The 17,782-nt window shown below is 41.2% G+C and overlaps 1 protein-coding gene and 2 long non-coding RNA genes across 4 annotated transcripts in view; 1 reads left to right on the top strand and 2 right to left on the bottom strand.

Annotated features, from left to right (window-relative positions):
- The window catches only part of CKAP2L (cytoskeleton associated protein 2L), a 31,105-nt gene extending 15,364 nt beyond the window's left edge, over positions 1 to 15,741 (top strand). Inside the window, exons 5-10 of one of the 2 annotated variants that reach the window (XM_086700592.1) lie at positions 1,999 to 2,206; positions 6,938 to 7,093; positions 11,815 to 11,878; positions 12,989 to 13,178; positions 13,560 to 13,658; positions 14,583 to 15,741. In XM_086700592.1, coding sequence (XP_086556718.1) covers positions 1,999 to 2,206; positions 6,938 to 7,093; positions 11,815 to 11,878; positions 12,989 to 13,178; positions 13,560 to 13,658; positions 14,583 to 14,811 — 946 coding nt within the window. In that variant the 3' untranslated portion in view covers positions 14,812 to 15,741. The remainder of the gene's footprint in view (positions 1 to 1,998; positions 2,207 to 6,937; positions 7,094 to 11,814; positions 11,879 to 12,988; positions 13,179 to 13,559; positions 13,659 to 14,582) is intronic. The other variant, XM_025927329.2, reaches the window with a different exon arrangement.
- LOC147582383 (uncharacterized) lies at positions 4,381 to 8,275 on the bottom strand. Its single transcript, XR_015249067.1, has 2 exons — positions 7,769 to 8,275; positions 4,381 to 5,909 (listed from the first exon to the last, which is right to left on the bottom strand). It is a non-coding gene; the product is annotated as an uncharacterized LOC147582383 (long non-coding RNA).
- LOC147582382 (uncharacterized) lies at positions 12,857 to 16,513 on the bottom strand. Its single transcript, XR_015249066.1, has 2 exons — positions 16,090 to 16,513; positions 12,857 to 14,721 (listed from the first exon to the last, which is right to left on the bottom strand). It is a non-coding gene; the product is annotated as an uncharacterized LOC147582382 (long non-coding RNA).
- Between the last annotated feature and the right edge of the window lie 1,269 nt (positions 16,514 to 17,782).

Here is a 17,782-nt window from a genome sequence, read left to right as displayed (position 1 = left end):
CAAGAAGGTTAATTAGTTATTGACATATGGGAAAAACAAAACCGTAAGGTCAGAAAACAGATCGGTGATTACCAGGAGCTGGGCATGAAGAGCAGGGTTGACTACCAAAGAGCATGAGGACAATTTTGAAGGTATTATATCTTCATTGTTGCTATGTTTACATGACCGTATGCATTTGTCAGAACTCGCAGAACTGTACATTTAAAAAGGTGAATTTTACTGTATGTTACTGAACACTTGTGTGTTCTAGACATTGCGCTAGGCACTGGGACATCCAAGGTTTCTGCCTTCAAGGAACTTGCATCCTAGTGGAGAAGACAGAAAATCAACACACTGATGAAACAGACAGAATAATTAGAGATAATTACCTCTTCAAAAGGGTGTCATTTGAGCAGAGGACTGAATAAAAATGATACTACAAGACCTTGAGGCAGGCATGAGCATGGGTCAGGTAACTGAAGGGTTACCAGAGCTCCTGGAGGGGAAGAGGAAGAGGGAAAGTGGTAAGACATGAGTTTGGAGAGGCATGGAAAGCATGTTTAATTTTATTCCAAGAAGCATAGGAAGTTCCTGGCTGTGACTCAGTCTGCTTCACACTTTCAAGATCACTCTGGCTACTGTGCACACAATGTATTTGATAAGGGTCAGAGTGGAAGCAAGGACATGAGTTAAGAAGGAGGCTGCTATAGCCTTTCAGGCAAAAGGTTAAAGTGATATGAACTAGGATGATAGTAGTAGAGCTAGAAGCCTGTACCATGATGTGTCAGGTGTGGGGAAGAAAGGACCACTCAAAGACCACTCCTAGTTTTAGGTCCTAGCAACTGGGCAGATTGGGGCACTGTTTATCAATGTAGAAAAGACTGTTCAGGAATAGGTTTGGAGATGACAATCAAGAGCTTTGTTTGGAATGCGTGCCAGACATCAAATACAAAATAGCAACTAGGCACTGGGTTTTACAAAGCTTGGGGCTCTTTGTAAACATCTGGGCTGAAATGTACATCTGTGAGTTACAAACATGTAGTAATGTAAAGAAGCTGAAGAGCCTACATTCAAATGCTTAAGTCTAAGGTCTTGGTGCCTCTCCCAACAGCAGTCTGTTGGCTGCTTAGAAGCAGGAGCAGAGAATGTGGAGAGTGAAGGAGAGCAAGGATTCAGACATGGCACCATCGGAGACTAGCTACTTAAGAGTCCTGAAATTAGTGATCTTGTTTAGGAAGAAAGGGGGTCATGTGCGGTAGGAGAGGGCTAAGGAACTGGGCAAAGTGGGTCACTCTGGCCAAGACCCTACTGAGGGCAGAGTGCAGGTTTGGTGGGTCAGGTTGAGTGGCTGATAGAGAGCTTATGGTAAGAGAAATGGAGTGCTGAGTTCATCATCTCAGAGCTAGAGGGATGTCTTAGTGCCAGAGGTAATGTACAGGAGAAATGAAAATTTCTAGAGAAAAATAGTGAAAAAAAAAAAAAAAGAATGAAGAATAATCATGAAGTTGAGGAATTTGAAGACTGAGATACTAGCCACTAGTAATCCTAGTAATCCCTCTGCAGTCTGCCTCCTGAAGGGTAGGAGCAACCAATGCTGCCATTACCCCTTTGTAAATTGTTTTTAATTGCATTCTCCTGACTCTGTATGTTGTTGAAGGTATGTAGTGGTACTCCATTCACGCATACCTTATACTCTGGAAGTGTGACTGTATACAAAAAGAAACCTAAAGGGGCTCCTGGGTGGCGCAGTCGGTTAAGCGTCCGACTTCAGCCAGGTCACGATCTCGCGGTCCGTGAGTTCGAGCCCCGCGTCAGGCTCTGGGCTGACGGCTCAGAGCCTGGAGCCTGTTTCCGATTCTGTGTCTCCCTCTCTCTCTGCCCCTCCCCCGTTCATGCTCTGTCTCTCTCTGTCCCAAAAATAAAAAAAAAAAATTAAAAAAAAAAAAAAAACGTTAAAAAAAAAAAAAAGAAACCTAAAGCATTTTCCCACTCCACCCCACCCCTTTAATTTTATGACAGGAAACAACTGGAAGAATGGCAGAAATCTAAGGGGAAAATCTATAAACGGCCTCCTATGGAACTTAAAACAAAAAGAAAAATAATAGAGGAAATGAATATTTCATTCTGGAAGAGTATGGAAAAAGAAGATGAAGAAAAGAAAGCACAACTTGAACTGTCCAATAAAATTAACAACACTCTGACAGAATGTCTGCAGTTCATTGAAAGGGTGAGTATAAGTAAGCTCCCAAAGCTTGGCCCGCAGTCTTAGAGTTTTTAAACATTTTTCTTAAATACGGTGTAAGAGAGATAACCTCCGTCTAAGTAGAAATTCAGCTGCTCTTTTTATATAGAAGAAGAATAGCACTAATAATAATGGCATGCATTTAAACAATAGCTCTTGTATGCCGGGCACTGTTCTAACACTTTACTTATATTATCTCATACAATTATCATAATAACTATTACCATGCCCACTTTACAAATGAAACTGAGGCACAAAGAAGTTGGAAAACTAACCCAAGCAGTCTGCCTCTGGAGGGATCCAAAGGAGTTTTGCCTTTTTTTGCCATCAAGGTCAAAAAAGTAAATATTTGACATTTGGATATGAAGCTGAAGTCAAAGTCAAGGTCATGTGTAAAATTAGATTATCCTAAAGACTGGGTGGCTATAAATGGCATTGAAATTGTATCTTGGATTCTGCAGATAAGGATAAAGGAGATGGTAAGCAAAGGGTATGATCCTCAGGAGACACCTTGAAGGAAAATTATATTAATAAAAAATAATTGGATAGATGTCTACACTAAGGTCCTTGCCTGAAGCAAACCCAATTCTGTGCTTTGGCGGGTGGTGTTGGACAGAAACATAAAAAGGAAACCTTCAGTTTAGGTCCACTCCAGGAAATTTTCTCACAAAATTCACTTAAACGTTAATTATTTCTCCTTTATGGAATTAAAGTTCCATTATTTTGTTGTTGTTGCTCTTTCTTGTATTTTCATTGTATTAAAGAAAATGCATGAATACATTCTTATTATTAAAAACATTACAGGACTCCTGGGTGGCTCAGTCAGTTAAACGCCTGATTTTGGCTCAGGTCATGATCTCATGGTTTATGAGTTCAAGCCCCGCATCTGGCTCTGTGCTGACAGCTCAGAGCCTGGAGCCTGCTATGAATTTTATGTCTCCCTCTCTCTCTGTTCCTCCCCCTCTCACACTCTGTGTGTGTCTCTCTCTCAAAAATAATTAAACATGTCTTAAAAAATTAAATTAACTTAAAAAATAAAAACCTTTCAAACCTTTCAAATAAAAATGACCAGTGTTCCCCACTGAGCATGCCCGCACACACACGCACAGGGACACACACACAGTTAGGCATCCCAGGCTTCTCCCAAAAGATGCCCACTATTGCCAGTTATCCATCCAGACAGCTTTTATGTATCTAGATACCATGTAGATACATAGAGAAATGAAGTATATAGTTTTGTGAGTTGCAATTATTTTATTCCAGATTTTTACGTATGTTCTTTGGTTGCCTTTTCTTGTGTTTCCCTAATATTAGTATCATGTTGGCTTTGCCAAATAGTTGGGTATTTTCCTTTTTTCCTGTACTCTAAAAATAGTTTATACAACATGAGAGTTACTTTTTTATTTGAAGGTGTGGTAAGGACTTGCCCATAAGGTTATCTGGACTATGGGATAATTTTGGGTATATCTTTTCCATTTTTTCTGTGATCATTGATCTATTTAGGTTTTGTATTTCTTGAGCTAATTCTAGTAATTTAATGCCTTTTATTTAAAGATTTCTTTATTAATCTTTTTAAAAGTCCATCTTGGGGTTTTATTGATTTTTTTTCTCTTGCATCAATGTCTGCATCTATTTTTATGTTTACTGGTTTTTATTAGCCTTTTTGGGTGAAAGCTGAAATCATTTATGTCAGTCTTTCTTATTTTCTTAAAAATAAATTTAATGCTATAAATTTGGGGCACCTGGGTGGCTCAACCAGTTAAGCATCAGACTTTGCCTCAGGTCATGGTCTCGTAGTCCAAGAATTCAAGCCCCAAATTGGGCTCTGTGCTGACAGCTCAGAGCCTGGAGCCTACTTCAGATTCTGTGTCTCCATCTGCCCCTCTCTCTGCCTCTCCCCCACTCACATTCTCTCTCTCTCTCTCTCTCTCTCTCTCAAAAATAAACATTTAAAAAAAAATTTTTTTAAGCTATAAATTTGCCTCTGAATTTAGCTTTGGTCATATCCTTTATGTTTGACTAGGTCATGTTCTGTATTAGTCAGAGTCAAGTCAGAAAAACAGAAACTGCACCAGGTATCTTAATAGAAAGAATGTAATGTAAAGGTTGGTTTCACAGTGTCTTATGTGAGTTCCCTAGAAGCAAATCTAAGAGGAGAATTTGTGTGAAAGTAATTTATTAGGAAGAGGATCCCAAGGAAAACTGGGAGGGGAGTGGGGATGTGGGGCCAGGAAGGGCAGGAGGCCAAGTAGGATGTGGTATCAAGCAAAATCCAATGACTATAACTGGCAAAATCCCACAGGGGAGCTCTGGAGACTATGGACCAGACCTCTCAGAGTCATCCTGATCAGGGGCAAAGAAGCTATAGTAGTAATACCTCCATGGTCATTGACTAATGGGGGGAGCGGGCGGGGAAGGGGTGGACAAAAATTCCCAGGCACTTTGACTCTCTGGACACATACAAAGAGGAGCAGATGCTGGCTGTTGGACTTGAAAGCACTTTCTGAGCCTGTGTGCACAAAAATGGTAAAGGGACCATCAGGAGAGGTATGGGCACTACACACAGGGCTGACTGTAAAAGAGAACCTGAGGTAACAGTGGCAATAACTTCAGGAAGCACCTAGCACCCACTGGGTCTAGGGGAACAAAGAGAGGTTGAGGGTGTCCGAACCTAGAAGTTAGGAGAGACAAACTCCAACTCTCAAGGAGGGCACACTACCCAGCAGATGTTGGGACCACAGGAACTGGAGGAGACGCCCAGCAGGGCTGGATCTCAGACTTTGAGGAAAGGATGCTACCCAATTGGTGCTCTTGCCTCTGAAAGAGCGCAGTGAGGCAGGATCTGTAAATGCCAGAAAAAAATGGTTGAGGCTAGAACCAACTATTGCTGCCAGAGTGAAGGACCATTGCTGGAGTGACGAAAGCAAATGGGAAAGAGGAAGTCCCTCTCTTCTCCATCCCCACCATCTCCCTCTAGCCCTGCATACTGGCAGAGCCCAGCATAGAGCTGCTGTGAAAACAGTGATTTACAGAATTCCAGCCTCAGTGTCACAGCAGAGGATACAAGGTGGGTTTGGAGCTAGGAGACCATAGCTTAATAATTGACATAAGTTCTCGTTGTTGTTCATTTCTAAATAGTTTGAGGTTTCCATTTTGAGTTGTTTAACCCAAAAGTTGTCTTAGAAGAACATCTTTTAACGTCCAGATAGAGTTTTGTTTTGTTTTGTTTTGTTTTGTTTTTTCCTGTCATTCTTCCAGCTTTTAATTATACTGCATTGTGAATGTAGCCTGTATGTGTTCTGCTTGATAGAATATGTTGAAATTAATGTCTAATCAGTCTTGGTGAACGTTCTATCTCTTAGATGGATATTGGAATTCCTGAGTAATAGATGTATCCTCCAGAACTCTTTTAAATTTTCTTTCGTACTCTTCATTTCTTTGTTCTGTCTTAATTGATTCTGGGAGAATTCCACAGCCACATTTTCAGCTGATTGATTTCCTCGTCAACTCCATTGAGGTTTATGCCTCTCTCGTGTAGTGTTGGTTTTCTCAAACACTGATGATTCTTGATTGTGAGGTTACCTTTGGGTCTCCCCCATCGCAGGAGGAGTAGGAGGTTCTGCTTGGCTGAGTGTGCCAAGACATGGTAGCTCCCCATATTCCTTCTGGTCCATGGCACTGCTCTGCTCTGGGTGCAGGCCAGAAGGAGACCAAATCAGTGAGGCAATTTTAAATTTACTTTTTGTGAGGGGCACCTGGGTGGCTCAGTCAGTTAAGCATTCAACTTCAGCTCAGGTCATGATCTTGCACTCCGTGAGTTCGAGCCCCACATTGGGCTCTGTGCTGACAGCTCAGAGCCTAGAGCCTGCTTCAGATTCTGTGTCTCCCTCTCTCTCTCTCTGCCTCTCTCCCACTTGTGCTCTGTCTCTCTCTCTCTCTCTCTCAAAAATAAATAAATATTAAAATATTTTTTAAAATATAAATAAATAGGGGCACCTGTGTGGCTCAGTCGGTTGAGCGTCCAACTTCGGCTGAGGTCATGGTCTCGCGGTTTGTAAGTTCGAGTCCTGCGTTGGGCTCTGTGCTGACAGCTCAGAGCCTGGAGCCTGCTTCAGATTCTGTGTCCCCCTCTCTCTCCACCCCACCCCTCCTTGTGCTGTCTCTCTCTGCTTTCAAAAATGATTAAACATTTTTAAAAAATGTTTTAATATAAATAAATAAATAAAGTTACTTTTTGTGAGATTTAGCCCTTTTTATATACACCAGCATGGGTCCTCAACACACACACGTATATACACCCCTATGACCCTTGCTTACCTGTGCCATTCTTCATAGTTCCATTAGAGATATATGGAAATTATTATGCATATATGAGAAGTATATGAATGTTGATTACTCTAGGGTTTGGTTTGGTTTTGGGTTTGGTTTTGCATAAAAAGGTAAAGATATTCCTTACCTTCAGCTATGATAAACATTTTCCTATTTGGTCTCATGTAACTCTTAAAATTTAATGACTAGTGTCAAAATGCATTGAAATATACTGTTTAAATGGATGCCTCTTATTATACGTAAATTGTACCTCAGTAAAATTGAAATTTTTTTAAAATTAAGAAAAAATGATCAGACTGATTCCTGCCAAACTTCTCTGATAAACATTAGATGTGAGAATAACAGCAAGATGGTAATAATTACCTCTGGCTTTTTTTTTTTTTACAGGGTATACTTTCTAATGAAGTATTTACCATATTGTCCAGTATTCCTGAGGCCAAAAAATTTGCTAAATTCTGGATCTGCAAAGCAAAGTTATTGGCCAGTAAAGGTACCTTTGATGTCATTGGGCTGTATGAAGAGGCCATTCGAAATGGGGCAACAGTGAGTATCTGTCTCGGGTGGGTGATTTCCTGAAAATTCTCTCGTGTGAGTTCTCTGTTGCTTGCAATATGGCAGTTATACAACGCCATGTGAAACTTCTAATTCACATCATAAAGTTATGCACAGAATATGAAACACAGCATGTCCTTTATGTACATTTAATTAAAATTTTATTTGGTAGAAAATAGTATTACATGTAAACCAACAGAATCACTGTTCTTGTCAAGTGATTGTGTCTCACTTTACACTCACTGTAGAAATATGCACTTATGGAAAGTTATAACATCGATATGCAGTACTTACAAAGTCATACCTCACCATGAAGAACCAAAAAATACCTTAAGCCCACTACATCAATATTCACATGGCAACAATTCAGAGCCAGTGCCTGAAAAATAAATTTAATTCTAAAACCTAGTAAAACCATCATTTCTCTATAACTTTTTTTTTTAACAAAGACTGCATCCAGCAGTTTTATAACTCTTTTCACTTAAATGTCACTTACCAGCGTCATTTTATATTTCTCCGTACCTCTTCCCATGAGAGTTCAAAGTCAGAGTTGTACATGCACATAAATAGTCAAAAGAGTTCAATAAGGTTCTTTCCCTGAGGACTCTGTGCCCCTCCTCTCCCATTTCCCACCTCCTGGAGCAAACTGGTTATTTTCATATTTACCTTGAATAGTTTCACATAGTGTGCTTGTTTTTCTGTTTCTTGATTTTTCAGTTTTAGACATGACTTGTAGACTTCCAGCCGTGCAGGATGAGGATTTCACCCCCTTTCTCACACACGCCTGCATGGATCCCCAAGAGACACATGCCTGCAGACTTTTGCCATCCTCCATATTTCCATTAGAGTCCTATGGAAATCCTGGTTACTAGTGTTATGAATAATCCTGTGTTTACACTGTTATGAATATATAAGAAATACAGGACTGCTCTGAGCCATGTGGTGTATACTATGATTATTTTGCCTTTCATGCACAACTTTCTACTTTTCCTGAAGTTAATTATTTTTTTTTAATGTTTATTTTTGAGAGAGGGAGAGACAGAGTATGGGAGAAGGGCAGGGAGAGAGAGAGGGAGACACAGAATCTGAAACAGGCTCCAGACTCTGAGCTGTCAGCACAGAGCCCGACACGGGGCTTGAACTCACAAACTGCGAGATCATGACCTGAGCCGAAGACAGACACTCAACCAACTAAGCCACCCAGGCGTCCCCTTTTTTTTTAATTTTTTTTAATATTTATTTCTGAAGTTAATTATTGTCTTGTTTTCCCTTTGCTTACTTTCCTGAGTATTTATTACTATAAAATTAATTCCCAAACTCATTTCTAATTGTCTAAATTTCTCACTACTTTCAAAACATCAGATATCCTATCGATTTCTTTTTCGAGACCCTTCTCCCAGGCCCTTCTGACATGTTCCAAGCTCATCAGGTTTCTCTTTAACCTGTCTCTGCTGCCTGTCATACTGGGACCTTTCACCATTATCCTCAGATTCTCTTTTCTTCCTACATTGTCTGTTTTTCCTCTCTCTCTTTTATTGTTGTTGTTGGTTGTGATAGTGGTGGTCTTATTTTGTTTTGTTCTCTATTCATTAAAAGCTTTATTCAGATGTCAGTAAAACTGGGCTGTTTACCAAGAGGTGGGTTTGAAAAAGCTTAGTAAAAGCTCTAGACAGGGCACCTGGGTGGCTTAGTTGGTTAAGCAAGTTAAACATCCAACTCTTGATTTCAGCTCAGGTCATGATCTCATGGTCGTGAGACTGAGCCCTGAGTTAGGCTCTGCACTGATCATGGAGCCTGCTTAAGATTCTCTCTGTCCCTCTCTCTCTGCCCCTCTCCCACTCTTGATTTTTTTTTTTTTCCTCTCAATAAGTAAATAAATAAACATTTAAAAAAAAGTTCTGGACACATGGATGAGGTTTTACCATAAGGTGATCTGGCTGAGTAGATTGGTTGAAGAACCCTCAATATCAGCATCTTCAGGTCTTTCCTCTAAAACTGGTCATATTCTCCGGCACCTGGGTGGTTCAGTCATTAAGCATCCGACTCGATTTCAGCTCAGGTCATGATCTCATGGCCATGAGATCAAGCCCTGAGTTAGGCTCTGCACTGAGCGTGGAGCCTGCTTAAGATTCTCTCTGTCCCTCTCTCTTTCTCTCTCTCTCTCTCTCTCTCTCTCTCTGTCCCTCCCCTGCTCACACTTTTTTTTCCCTCTCTCTCAAATAAATAAATAAACATTTTTTAAAACGTTCTGAAAACATGGATGAGGTTTTACCATAGGGTGATCTGGCTGAGCAGATTGGTTGAAGAACCCTCAATATCAGTGTCTTCAGGTCTTTCCTCTAAAATTGGTCATATTTTTGGGCACCTGGGTGGCTCAGTCAGTTAAGCATCTGACTCTTGATTTCAGCTCAAGTCATGATCTTAGGGTCACGAAATCGAGCCCCTCATCAGGCTCCACACTGGGCGTGGAGCCTACTTAAGATTCTGTCTCTTTCCCTTTCTCTCTTAAAAAATAGATGGATGGATAGATGATAGATAGATAGATAGATGATAGATAGATAGATAGATAGATGATAGATAGATAGATAGATAGATAAAACTGATCATATTCTCTAAAGAAGGATCTTCCAATCTCTTCCTGGGAGCTGGAAACCAGGCTATCAGTGTTGTGAGGGAGAAGAGATCTGGGAGTCTCAACCTTCAGCATGGAAACTTTCATTTATCCCTTTTTTTCAGTCTCAGTCATGCATGATATTCCCCAGAGACTTGGAAAATACATCCCCAGTTTTCTGTTAGGATAAAGAGTTGGAGGTCTGACTGCTGGACAGATGCTCAAGAGTCCTCTTGATTTGGACCTGACCATTCATTCCTGAGCCTTTAAAGGCCCTGGGGTTGAATCATGTTGTTTCTCAGCTACATTGCCAGTTTAGGATCTGGCTCTTTCAAGTTGGTTAAGTTGGTTATCTCTTCCTTCTATTTTCTAGCTTCCAAATCTTGTTGCCATTTCTATTATTTGCCATCATTGCTTCCTTTAATCCCATTACCATTTCAGTAGAGTTTCAACAGGGATTAGAAATAAATATATATTCAGGGACACCTGGGTGACTCAGTCCCTTAAGTGTCTGACTTCGGCTCAGGTCATGATCTCACAGTTTGTGAGTTGGAACCCCTCGTCGGGCTCTCTGCTGTCAGCACAGAGCCTGCTTTGGATGCTCTGTCCCCCTCTCCCTCTGTCCCTCCCCCCTTCTCTCTCTCACATGCACACTCTCTCTCTTTCAAAAATAAATAAACATTTAAGAAATAAATGTATATTCAGTCTATCATTTTTAACTAGAAGCCTGTAAAAATGTAAAATACGATTGATAAATTTTTTATATAATTCAGACTTTTTGCAATATGTTCTGTACATTTATTCCCATTCCCTTAAGCTTAAAGCACATTAGACTTTATGAAAATTGTATAAATAGCTTTGCTTTTATGCTCTATTGTTAGTTGATATCTATTATTTATTTGATACAGAATCCCAGATCAGAAAGACCAATGTCCAAATAGAATATTCCTATGAGAAACTACAGTTCATTTATGATGTTATGGCTCATGGCATGGTTTACATACTTTGAAAAAGGAAGGCTATCTCAGATAATTTTACCAGAAAATTACTTTTCTGGAATGGTTTTTTCCTAATGTTATGTTTTTTATGCTATGTTTATTTTTTTTTTTATTTATATATGAAATTTATTGTCAAATTGGTTTCCATACAACACCCAGTGCTCATCCCAAAAGGTGCCCTCCTCAATAACCATCGCCCACCCTCTCCTCCCTCCCACCCCCCTTTTTATGCTATGTTTAATATTATGTTTTATATGTTATATTTAGTGTTATGTTTTTTATGTTATGTTACTAAATAAGAGAAGAAAGAAAGGAAATGCTGGAGAAAATTTCCCAAAATGCTAACTAACGGCTATATTTGGGTGATGGGATTATGGGTGATTTCCCTTTTTAAGTTTGACTATTGTTCAATTTTTCTGTAATGAGGTATATGCCTTTTATGATTAAAAACAAAAATTCAGGGGGCGCCTGGGTGGCTCAGTCGGTTGAGCATCCGGCTTCGGCTCAGTTCATGTTCTCACAGTTTGTGAGTTCGAGCCCCACGTCGGGCTCTGTGCAGACAGCTCGGAGCCTGGAGCCTGTTTCGGATTCTGTGTCTCCCTCTCTCTCTGCTCCTTCTCCCGCTCGTGTTCTCTGTCTCTCTCTCTCTGTCTCTCTCTCTCAAAAATAAACATTAAAAAAATTTTTAAAAAAAAAAGTTCAGTTAAGAGAATACTAAAAACGCATGCTGCATTTTCTGTATAGCTAACTTTACATCTTTGGGCCAGAATCTTTATGTGGGAACACATCTTTAGTGGGATCATATGAGACAATAAGAAAATTAATTAATTTAGAGAAATGTCATTATAGACAACTTTCCATAAGCACATCTCTTCTTTAAAGTCAAGCATGCTAGCATTTAACCAACATTTTCTTTGTTCCTTCATTTTTCACCTAAAGCTATAAATCTGAAATTTTTTAAATATTATTTATTGTTAGACAAGAGATTAAAAAAGGAAACATTTTTATTATAAAAATAAGTTCATTTGATGTTAAGCAAAGTTGCTTGGATCATTTTCCCCATGCAAGTTTTTAATACTGTTTATGTATTTTCTTCCTTCCAGCCAATACAAGAGTTGCGTGAAGTTGTTCTTAATATTTTGCAAGACACAAACAGAACCACAGAAGGTATTGGTATTTTTTGCATTTAAATGCACTCCATCCAGCCACTCATGCAAAAGTCATTGAGGAACACATAGAGAAAAAAGAAATGAATTAAAAGTCCTCTGAAATGCCTCTCACTTCTTGGTTTCCATGGCCTAGTTTTTTCAGCCATCATCATCGGCTTATCTATTTCTATTATTACAAGTAAATGTACTGCTCAACACCAAACAAAGGTTGTTTTCACAAGAGCAGCTTAGAGGAGGGTGTCTTGCTTCCCTGGATTTCTAGGTGGGAGAAGATGAGCGGCTCTTTCTCAGACAAGACTGAGGCAGAAGGGAGAGATGCCTCGGAGTGAGTTCCATGTTCCGTCATAACAACCCCCCAGCACTTACACACCCAAATTCACATTATCACCTTTAACAATGGCCAGAGCAGGCATCTTTTCACTTAGTTAACCACTGGTCAGAACATTTAGAGAACTCTTCTATGAAAAATACTGTGCCAAATACAGTGAGTGGCCCACTATAATTGCTTACGTTTGTTATATGAGTAGCAAGAAAAAACAAGCTACCTTGAGAAAATAAAATAGATTATTTTTATGATCTTGGAAGGTGACCAAATATTTTTCCTTTAAGACAGATTGAACTTTGAGAAACAATCAAGTCATGTGGAATGATAGCTAACTAACCCATTACTTTGGGGATTAAGGTCTGAGTAATAGTATCTCATCCCAGGGTAGGAGGGGATGTTAACCCTAGTGAGTCAAGAAAATTGACCCAAGATATGGTATAAGGGTAAAAGGCCAATGATTATCCCTAAGGGAACTTCTCTCAAGAGAGAATAAGAGACGGGGGGTGGTATGTGTTCAGAATGTTGAAAAGGTATCAAGGATCCATCTCAAGTGGCAAGAAGGTCCAAAGACTGCCTGGAGGGCAGGTTAGAAAGATGGCCTGATGTAGCAGGGCATTGCTAGAGAGCTGAGCAGGAAAAACTAGTTCTATGTCCCATTTCAAATCAGTTCCTCTTTATTTTAATTGAGAAATCATTGTATATATTGATTTGTCATTTTATTGACTTTTAGTTTCAGTATTAACTTGCTAAACCTCACTTTCCTTCTTGACCTTGCATACACAGGAGTTACCTCTGACTCTTCAGTTGTCGAGACGAATATAACGTCAATAGAAGAGCTGGCCAATAAAACGGAATCTGAAAAGTCTTGTCTTTCTCTAAAAGAGAGAGAACAGGTTACAGGAACACCCCAAATAACCAAGGCAGAGCAGGATAACCATCCTGGTATCAAATTACAGGTGGCCCCGATCCCTAGGTAAGCTGACTCTACAGCGGGCTTTGTGTCCACGGGCCTAGTTCAAGCCCTGTTCTCAGTTTGACTTGCACAGACCCAGAGTACCAGCCGTCTTTGGAGACCCTCTGCTTCATGTGAGGACCAGGCGGTCTAAGCCATCTTTGGCATTAAGGGAAGGAGCTGAGGAGGGGAGTCTTCCACTGACAGGAAGATCTGTGTGCTTTCTGTGCACACACACCATCCCCCTCACACACTCCCAGGGAGACCTGACCTGCCCTGAGGAAGGTGCTGCAGGAGTCTGGAGACTGTTGGAATGGATTCCCCCCTCCCTCCTGGATCCCATCCTACCTCTTCACCCTCATCTGTCCTGCGCTTACAGATCCGACGTCCCTTTCCTCCCAGCCCCACGGGGAGGGGACGCCGAGTGCCAAGCAGGGGCAACCTCCCTAGCTGTGGGAGAGAAGGGACAGCAAATCCCCCTGTAAGAACAGGGAGCGCAGTCGAGGACATACTAGACAGAAGTTGCTCATTTTATTGAGAGTGTGTAAGTTTAAGTTTAAGGTAGAATCCATAGGAACTGTGTCAGGGTACGAATGTCATTTTCTAAAACATTAATATAACATCAGTCTCTGTTCATGATCTTAAAAGCGAATCCCAAACAGAAGTACCAGGACCACACAGTTCTGTGTTGTCGGTCCCTGGGAAGCACAGCCGGCCTCTCTCGGCCCCGGCATTACACTTAGCTCATGGACAGATGGAGGCAAGCAGTTGATCTGAAAACCACCTTTTGCTGAATCTGGAATTTATTAGGAGAGTTTTTAGCAGACTGATAGGCTAGTTTTGCTTAGGCTGACATCATCAGTGGGTCTGTGAGGTGTAGACCAGATTCACTGCACGGAAAGCTCTCTGCAACCTAGCCTCTGGGCTCCTTTTTATGGGAATGCATTAAAGCTTACAAGGAAGGTGCCCAATTTGTTCCAGTTTCAAATCATGGTTTCGTCCACCATCTTAAAAGGTGTTTTTTGAATAATTTTCTGTCAGAGCTAGAAAGAATCTTAGAATTCACTAGTCCAACCCCATTTGGTGTAAGGCCCAATTTCCTCAAAACCTGTCAACTCTTTGAAAGTTTATGGGATAAACAAACACCAACTGCCACGTATTTGACTTCAAGTAAAAACCACACTTAACAGTTCGTTCAGGAAATCCTTATGCTTCTACTATCCAGGAGCAGATGGACACCGCCCCGTTCATCCTGACAATCAGGGAAGAGCCATCTTGGTAGGAGAGCTGCTCTACACATCCTCTTACATCAGCTTTCATTGAAATGTCTACCGTGCCTTATCAGGGAATAAGAAAAAAATTAAGAATAGTAAGTAGAACTTCAAAAGACATAATAAGACTTGGAATGCACCTCTTTCTGTCTCACAGGATAAGTGGAATAGCAGAAGTGCACGACATGAAGCTGATCACTCCCGTGCGCCGGTCGGCGAGGATTGAGCGAGCGGTGTCCCGCTACCCGGAAATGCTGCAGGAACACGATTTGGTGGTGGCTTCTCTTAACGAGCTGTTAGAAGTGGAAGAAACAGAGTGTTTTATATTCCGTAAAAATGAGGCTTTGCCTGTCACATTAGGGTTTAAAATCCTTGAGTCATAATTTCTTAATGCCTTAAAAAAAAAAAAAAAAAAAAAAAGATGTTTCAGATCCTCCATGAAAGAAGAAACAACCCTTCTCTGGGTGACCTGGAAAAACTGTATAACATACAGGCAGATTATGGGCTCTCAGAATTTAATAATTCGCCGGGCTTACTCTCAAATTTAATATCCCCATGGGACTGTTTGTTTTACTGCTTTAAGACTATAGTTTGCCACAGTTTTCTAGGATAAACTTCAAACTATTTAATATTAATTTACCCCCCAAGTATGGTAAAATTTTTCACTTTTTTGAGCTACTTTACTCTCAACTTAGTTCTTTTGTATGTCAGAAGGTTGGTGCCACAGTATGATAGATTTTCCTTCCTGCAGCCGCCTTAGCAGCTCCCAGGCCTGGTGAGCTGAGCTGAGATGCTCACCTTCCGACCGGAGGCCCTCATTCTGGAGCTGGTGCTTAGCTGTGCCTTCGTTCAGAGATCTTAAATGACTTTCATGTGCGACTTTGATTTTGGTCACATGGTCCCTGTAGATGAAGGGCAGTTCCTGAGCTTGCCAGGGCTCCTCCGGTGAAACACAACTGAACTGGGGGCGTTACCTAGCTGTTTATATTCTAATCTCATTTTGCATTTGTTATTCAGAAATGCTTCAAATAAAGACAAGGAGGGGGGAGGGGGAGGGACACTTGTTTCTTCAATTCTTCATTCTGCTAAGGGACACCTGGCCTGAGCAGACTGTACGAGCCCCAAGAGACTATTCTAGGCTGCCTGTCCTTCCTCCTGGGCAACTGTTCTTGGGAAGGTAAAATCAGAATCATTATTTAAATATAATGTATAGAAAAACATAGCCAACATACTTTGAATTTTTTAATTTTAGCTTTCTCAATATTTAAGTATTATCTAAAACAAAAAAAATAAATTTTGTTCATTCCTGCTTATTCATTTATTTTCTTTATTATAAAAAACAATGATGATGGCTTGGCCTAGAGAATTAGGGCTTTGTCCAGGGAAACACTGATAGACTATCTCAAGAGGCCTCATAGGGAACATTCATTACCATGGAGAACTCACCTTGATCAAGAGTCTGACCATCAGCCTCACCCAAGAACTAGATTTTATCACAATGAGGGAAGCACCATCTCTCTAGGTCAGGTTTATAATAACAGGGTTTATAAAACCATAAAGTTAATACACTAAGTTTCAATACGAATAGATGGTTACCACCACCACGATGCAGGAATCCAAACAGCCAGCCCTTTCCTTCCCTTTGGATGGACTCACTTTACCTGCAAAGCCCAATAATGCCCAGGATGCTGCTTAGAGATCACAAAATGTGAAAGCCAGCTTCAATTAGGTTTCTGTCGGTTGCTAGGGAAAAAGTCCTACACACAAACAATAGTGTAGGACTCTGGTGCTTCCTCTGGCCATGTTCTGTGCATCTTATCTCACTACATCTTCATAATGGCCTTATGACATAGGTATGGGGACAGTAGTCAGTCAGTGACAGGGCTGAAGTTTCAAACTCAAGGTTGTCTGGCACCAAGTCCAGAGCTTTTGATCCCTGCCTCTACTTGAAGTACGGAAATGAGGACTCGGATGGTGATGAGGAAAGAGCACTTCTTGAACTGTTCCCATTTACTAAACAGGAATCACTCACTGTGACAGCCAAAGTACTGTCATTTGTTCTACAGATGAGGTGACTCGATCACATTTTTTTACCACCAGGCCACTGACCCCAGGATGATGCTTCCAGCCCTTTCATTTCTGACTGCTCAGGGCTGGGTGTCGGAATTAGGGGATGGATTCAGAGTCTGTAACTAGTCCCAGAGGGAAACTTCTCTCTGACGTCGGCAGTCCAAGTGAAGCTGTCCAGTGTTTGGTGCCAGGCCCAGGCCACATCTGTCTCATGGCTCTGCCAGCCCCGGCCTGCAGCCTCATCCATATGGCCCAGGATAGCTCCCAAAGAATTTCACATTTCAGCCAGAGGGAACGGGGAAGAGAGGAGCTGGAAGACACGCCCCTCTCCTTTTAAGGTTACAACCTGGAAGCTGGACATGTTATTTCTACTTAGGATCGCAGGGCCATTGGGCACATGCACTTATCTTCAAAGAAGGCTGGGAAATTTATTTTGGATGGCCACATGCCCAGCTAAAAATTCTTCCAGAAATGGGGTATGACTATCACTATCTATGGTATTCTTAGGAATAATGGAGTACATCCCCAACTACAATGTAGGTAAATGATATAGAGGTAACATCAGATTTAAAAAACAGAACTTCAGGCGCCTGGGTAGCTCAGTCGGTTGAGCATCTGACTCGATTTCAGCTCAGGTCATGATCTCACAGTTCACGGGATCGAGTCCAACATCAGGCTCTGCACTGACAGCACTGAATCTGCTTGGGATTCTCTCTCTCCCTTCCTCTTTGCCCCTCCCCCACTCACATTCTCTCTCCCTCTCTCTCCCTTTCTCTCTCTCAAATAAATAAACTTAAAAAAAAAAAAAAAACTTCATTAAATGAACAGCTCCCAGATAGAAGTACCCTACCATGCCCCAGCTGGGTTCCTAAGAGTTTAGAAGGGTTCTAATCCACGGTTTTCTAGCCTTTTCCCATGTCCTCTTATCTTACAATCCATCTTTTGCCCTGCCCTTTCCCCTGCAATGTAATAATAAAGCAGGTGGTGTCATTCACTTGGTAAAACTCCAGGACACTGTAGATGCCAGAGAAGCAGCAACGAGCCAAATGAGCTGACCACGGAGCCAAGAGTCCAGGAGGGACACAAGTGTGAAAGGGTCTGATCCAGTCAGAGAGGTGGGGAGACCCTTGGAGAGCTGAGGGAAAGAGCAGGTTTAAGGAGAAGAGTCAGGGGATGCTTCAGGCAGAAGGAAAAGCGTGGGAAAGGCCCTCTGGCCACCTCTTTCCCCTCCCCCTCCCTCACTCTCTTCCTCAGACCCTTCTCGTTCTTCTGCGGGCTGTTCAT

This window comes from Puma concolor, chromosome A3, assembly GCF_028749965.1.
Source record: "Puma concolor isolate L17-30 chromosome A3, mPumCon1.1.hap2, whole genome shotgun sequence".
Lineage (NCBI taxonomy): Eukaryota > Metazoa > Chordata > Mammalia > Carnivora > Felidae > Puma > Puma concolor.
This window is presented reverse-complemented; position numbering and strand designations above follow the sequence as displayed.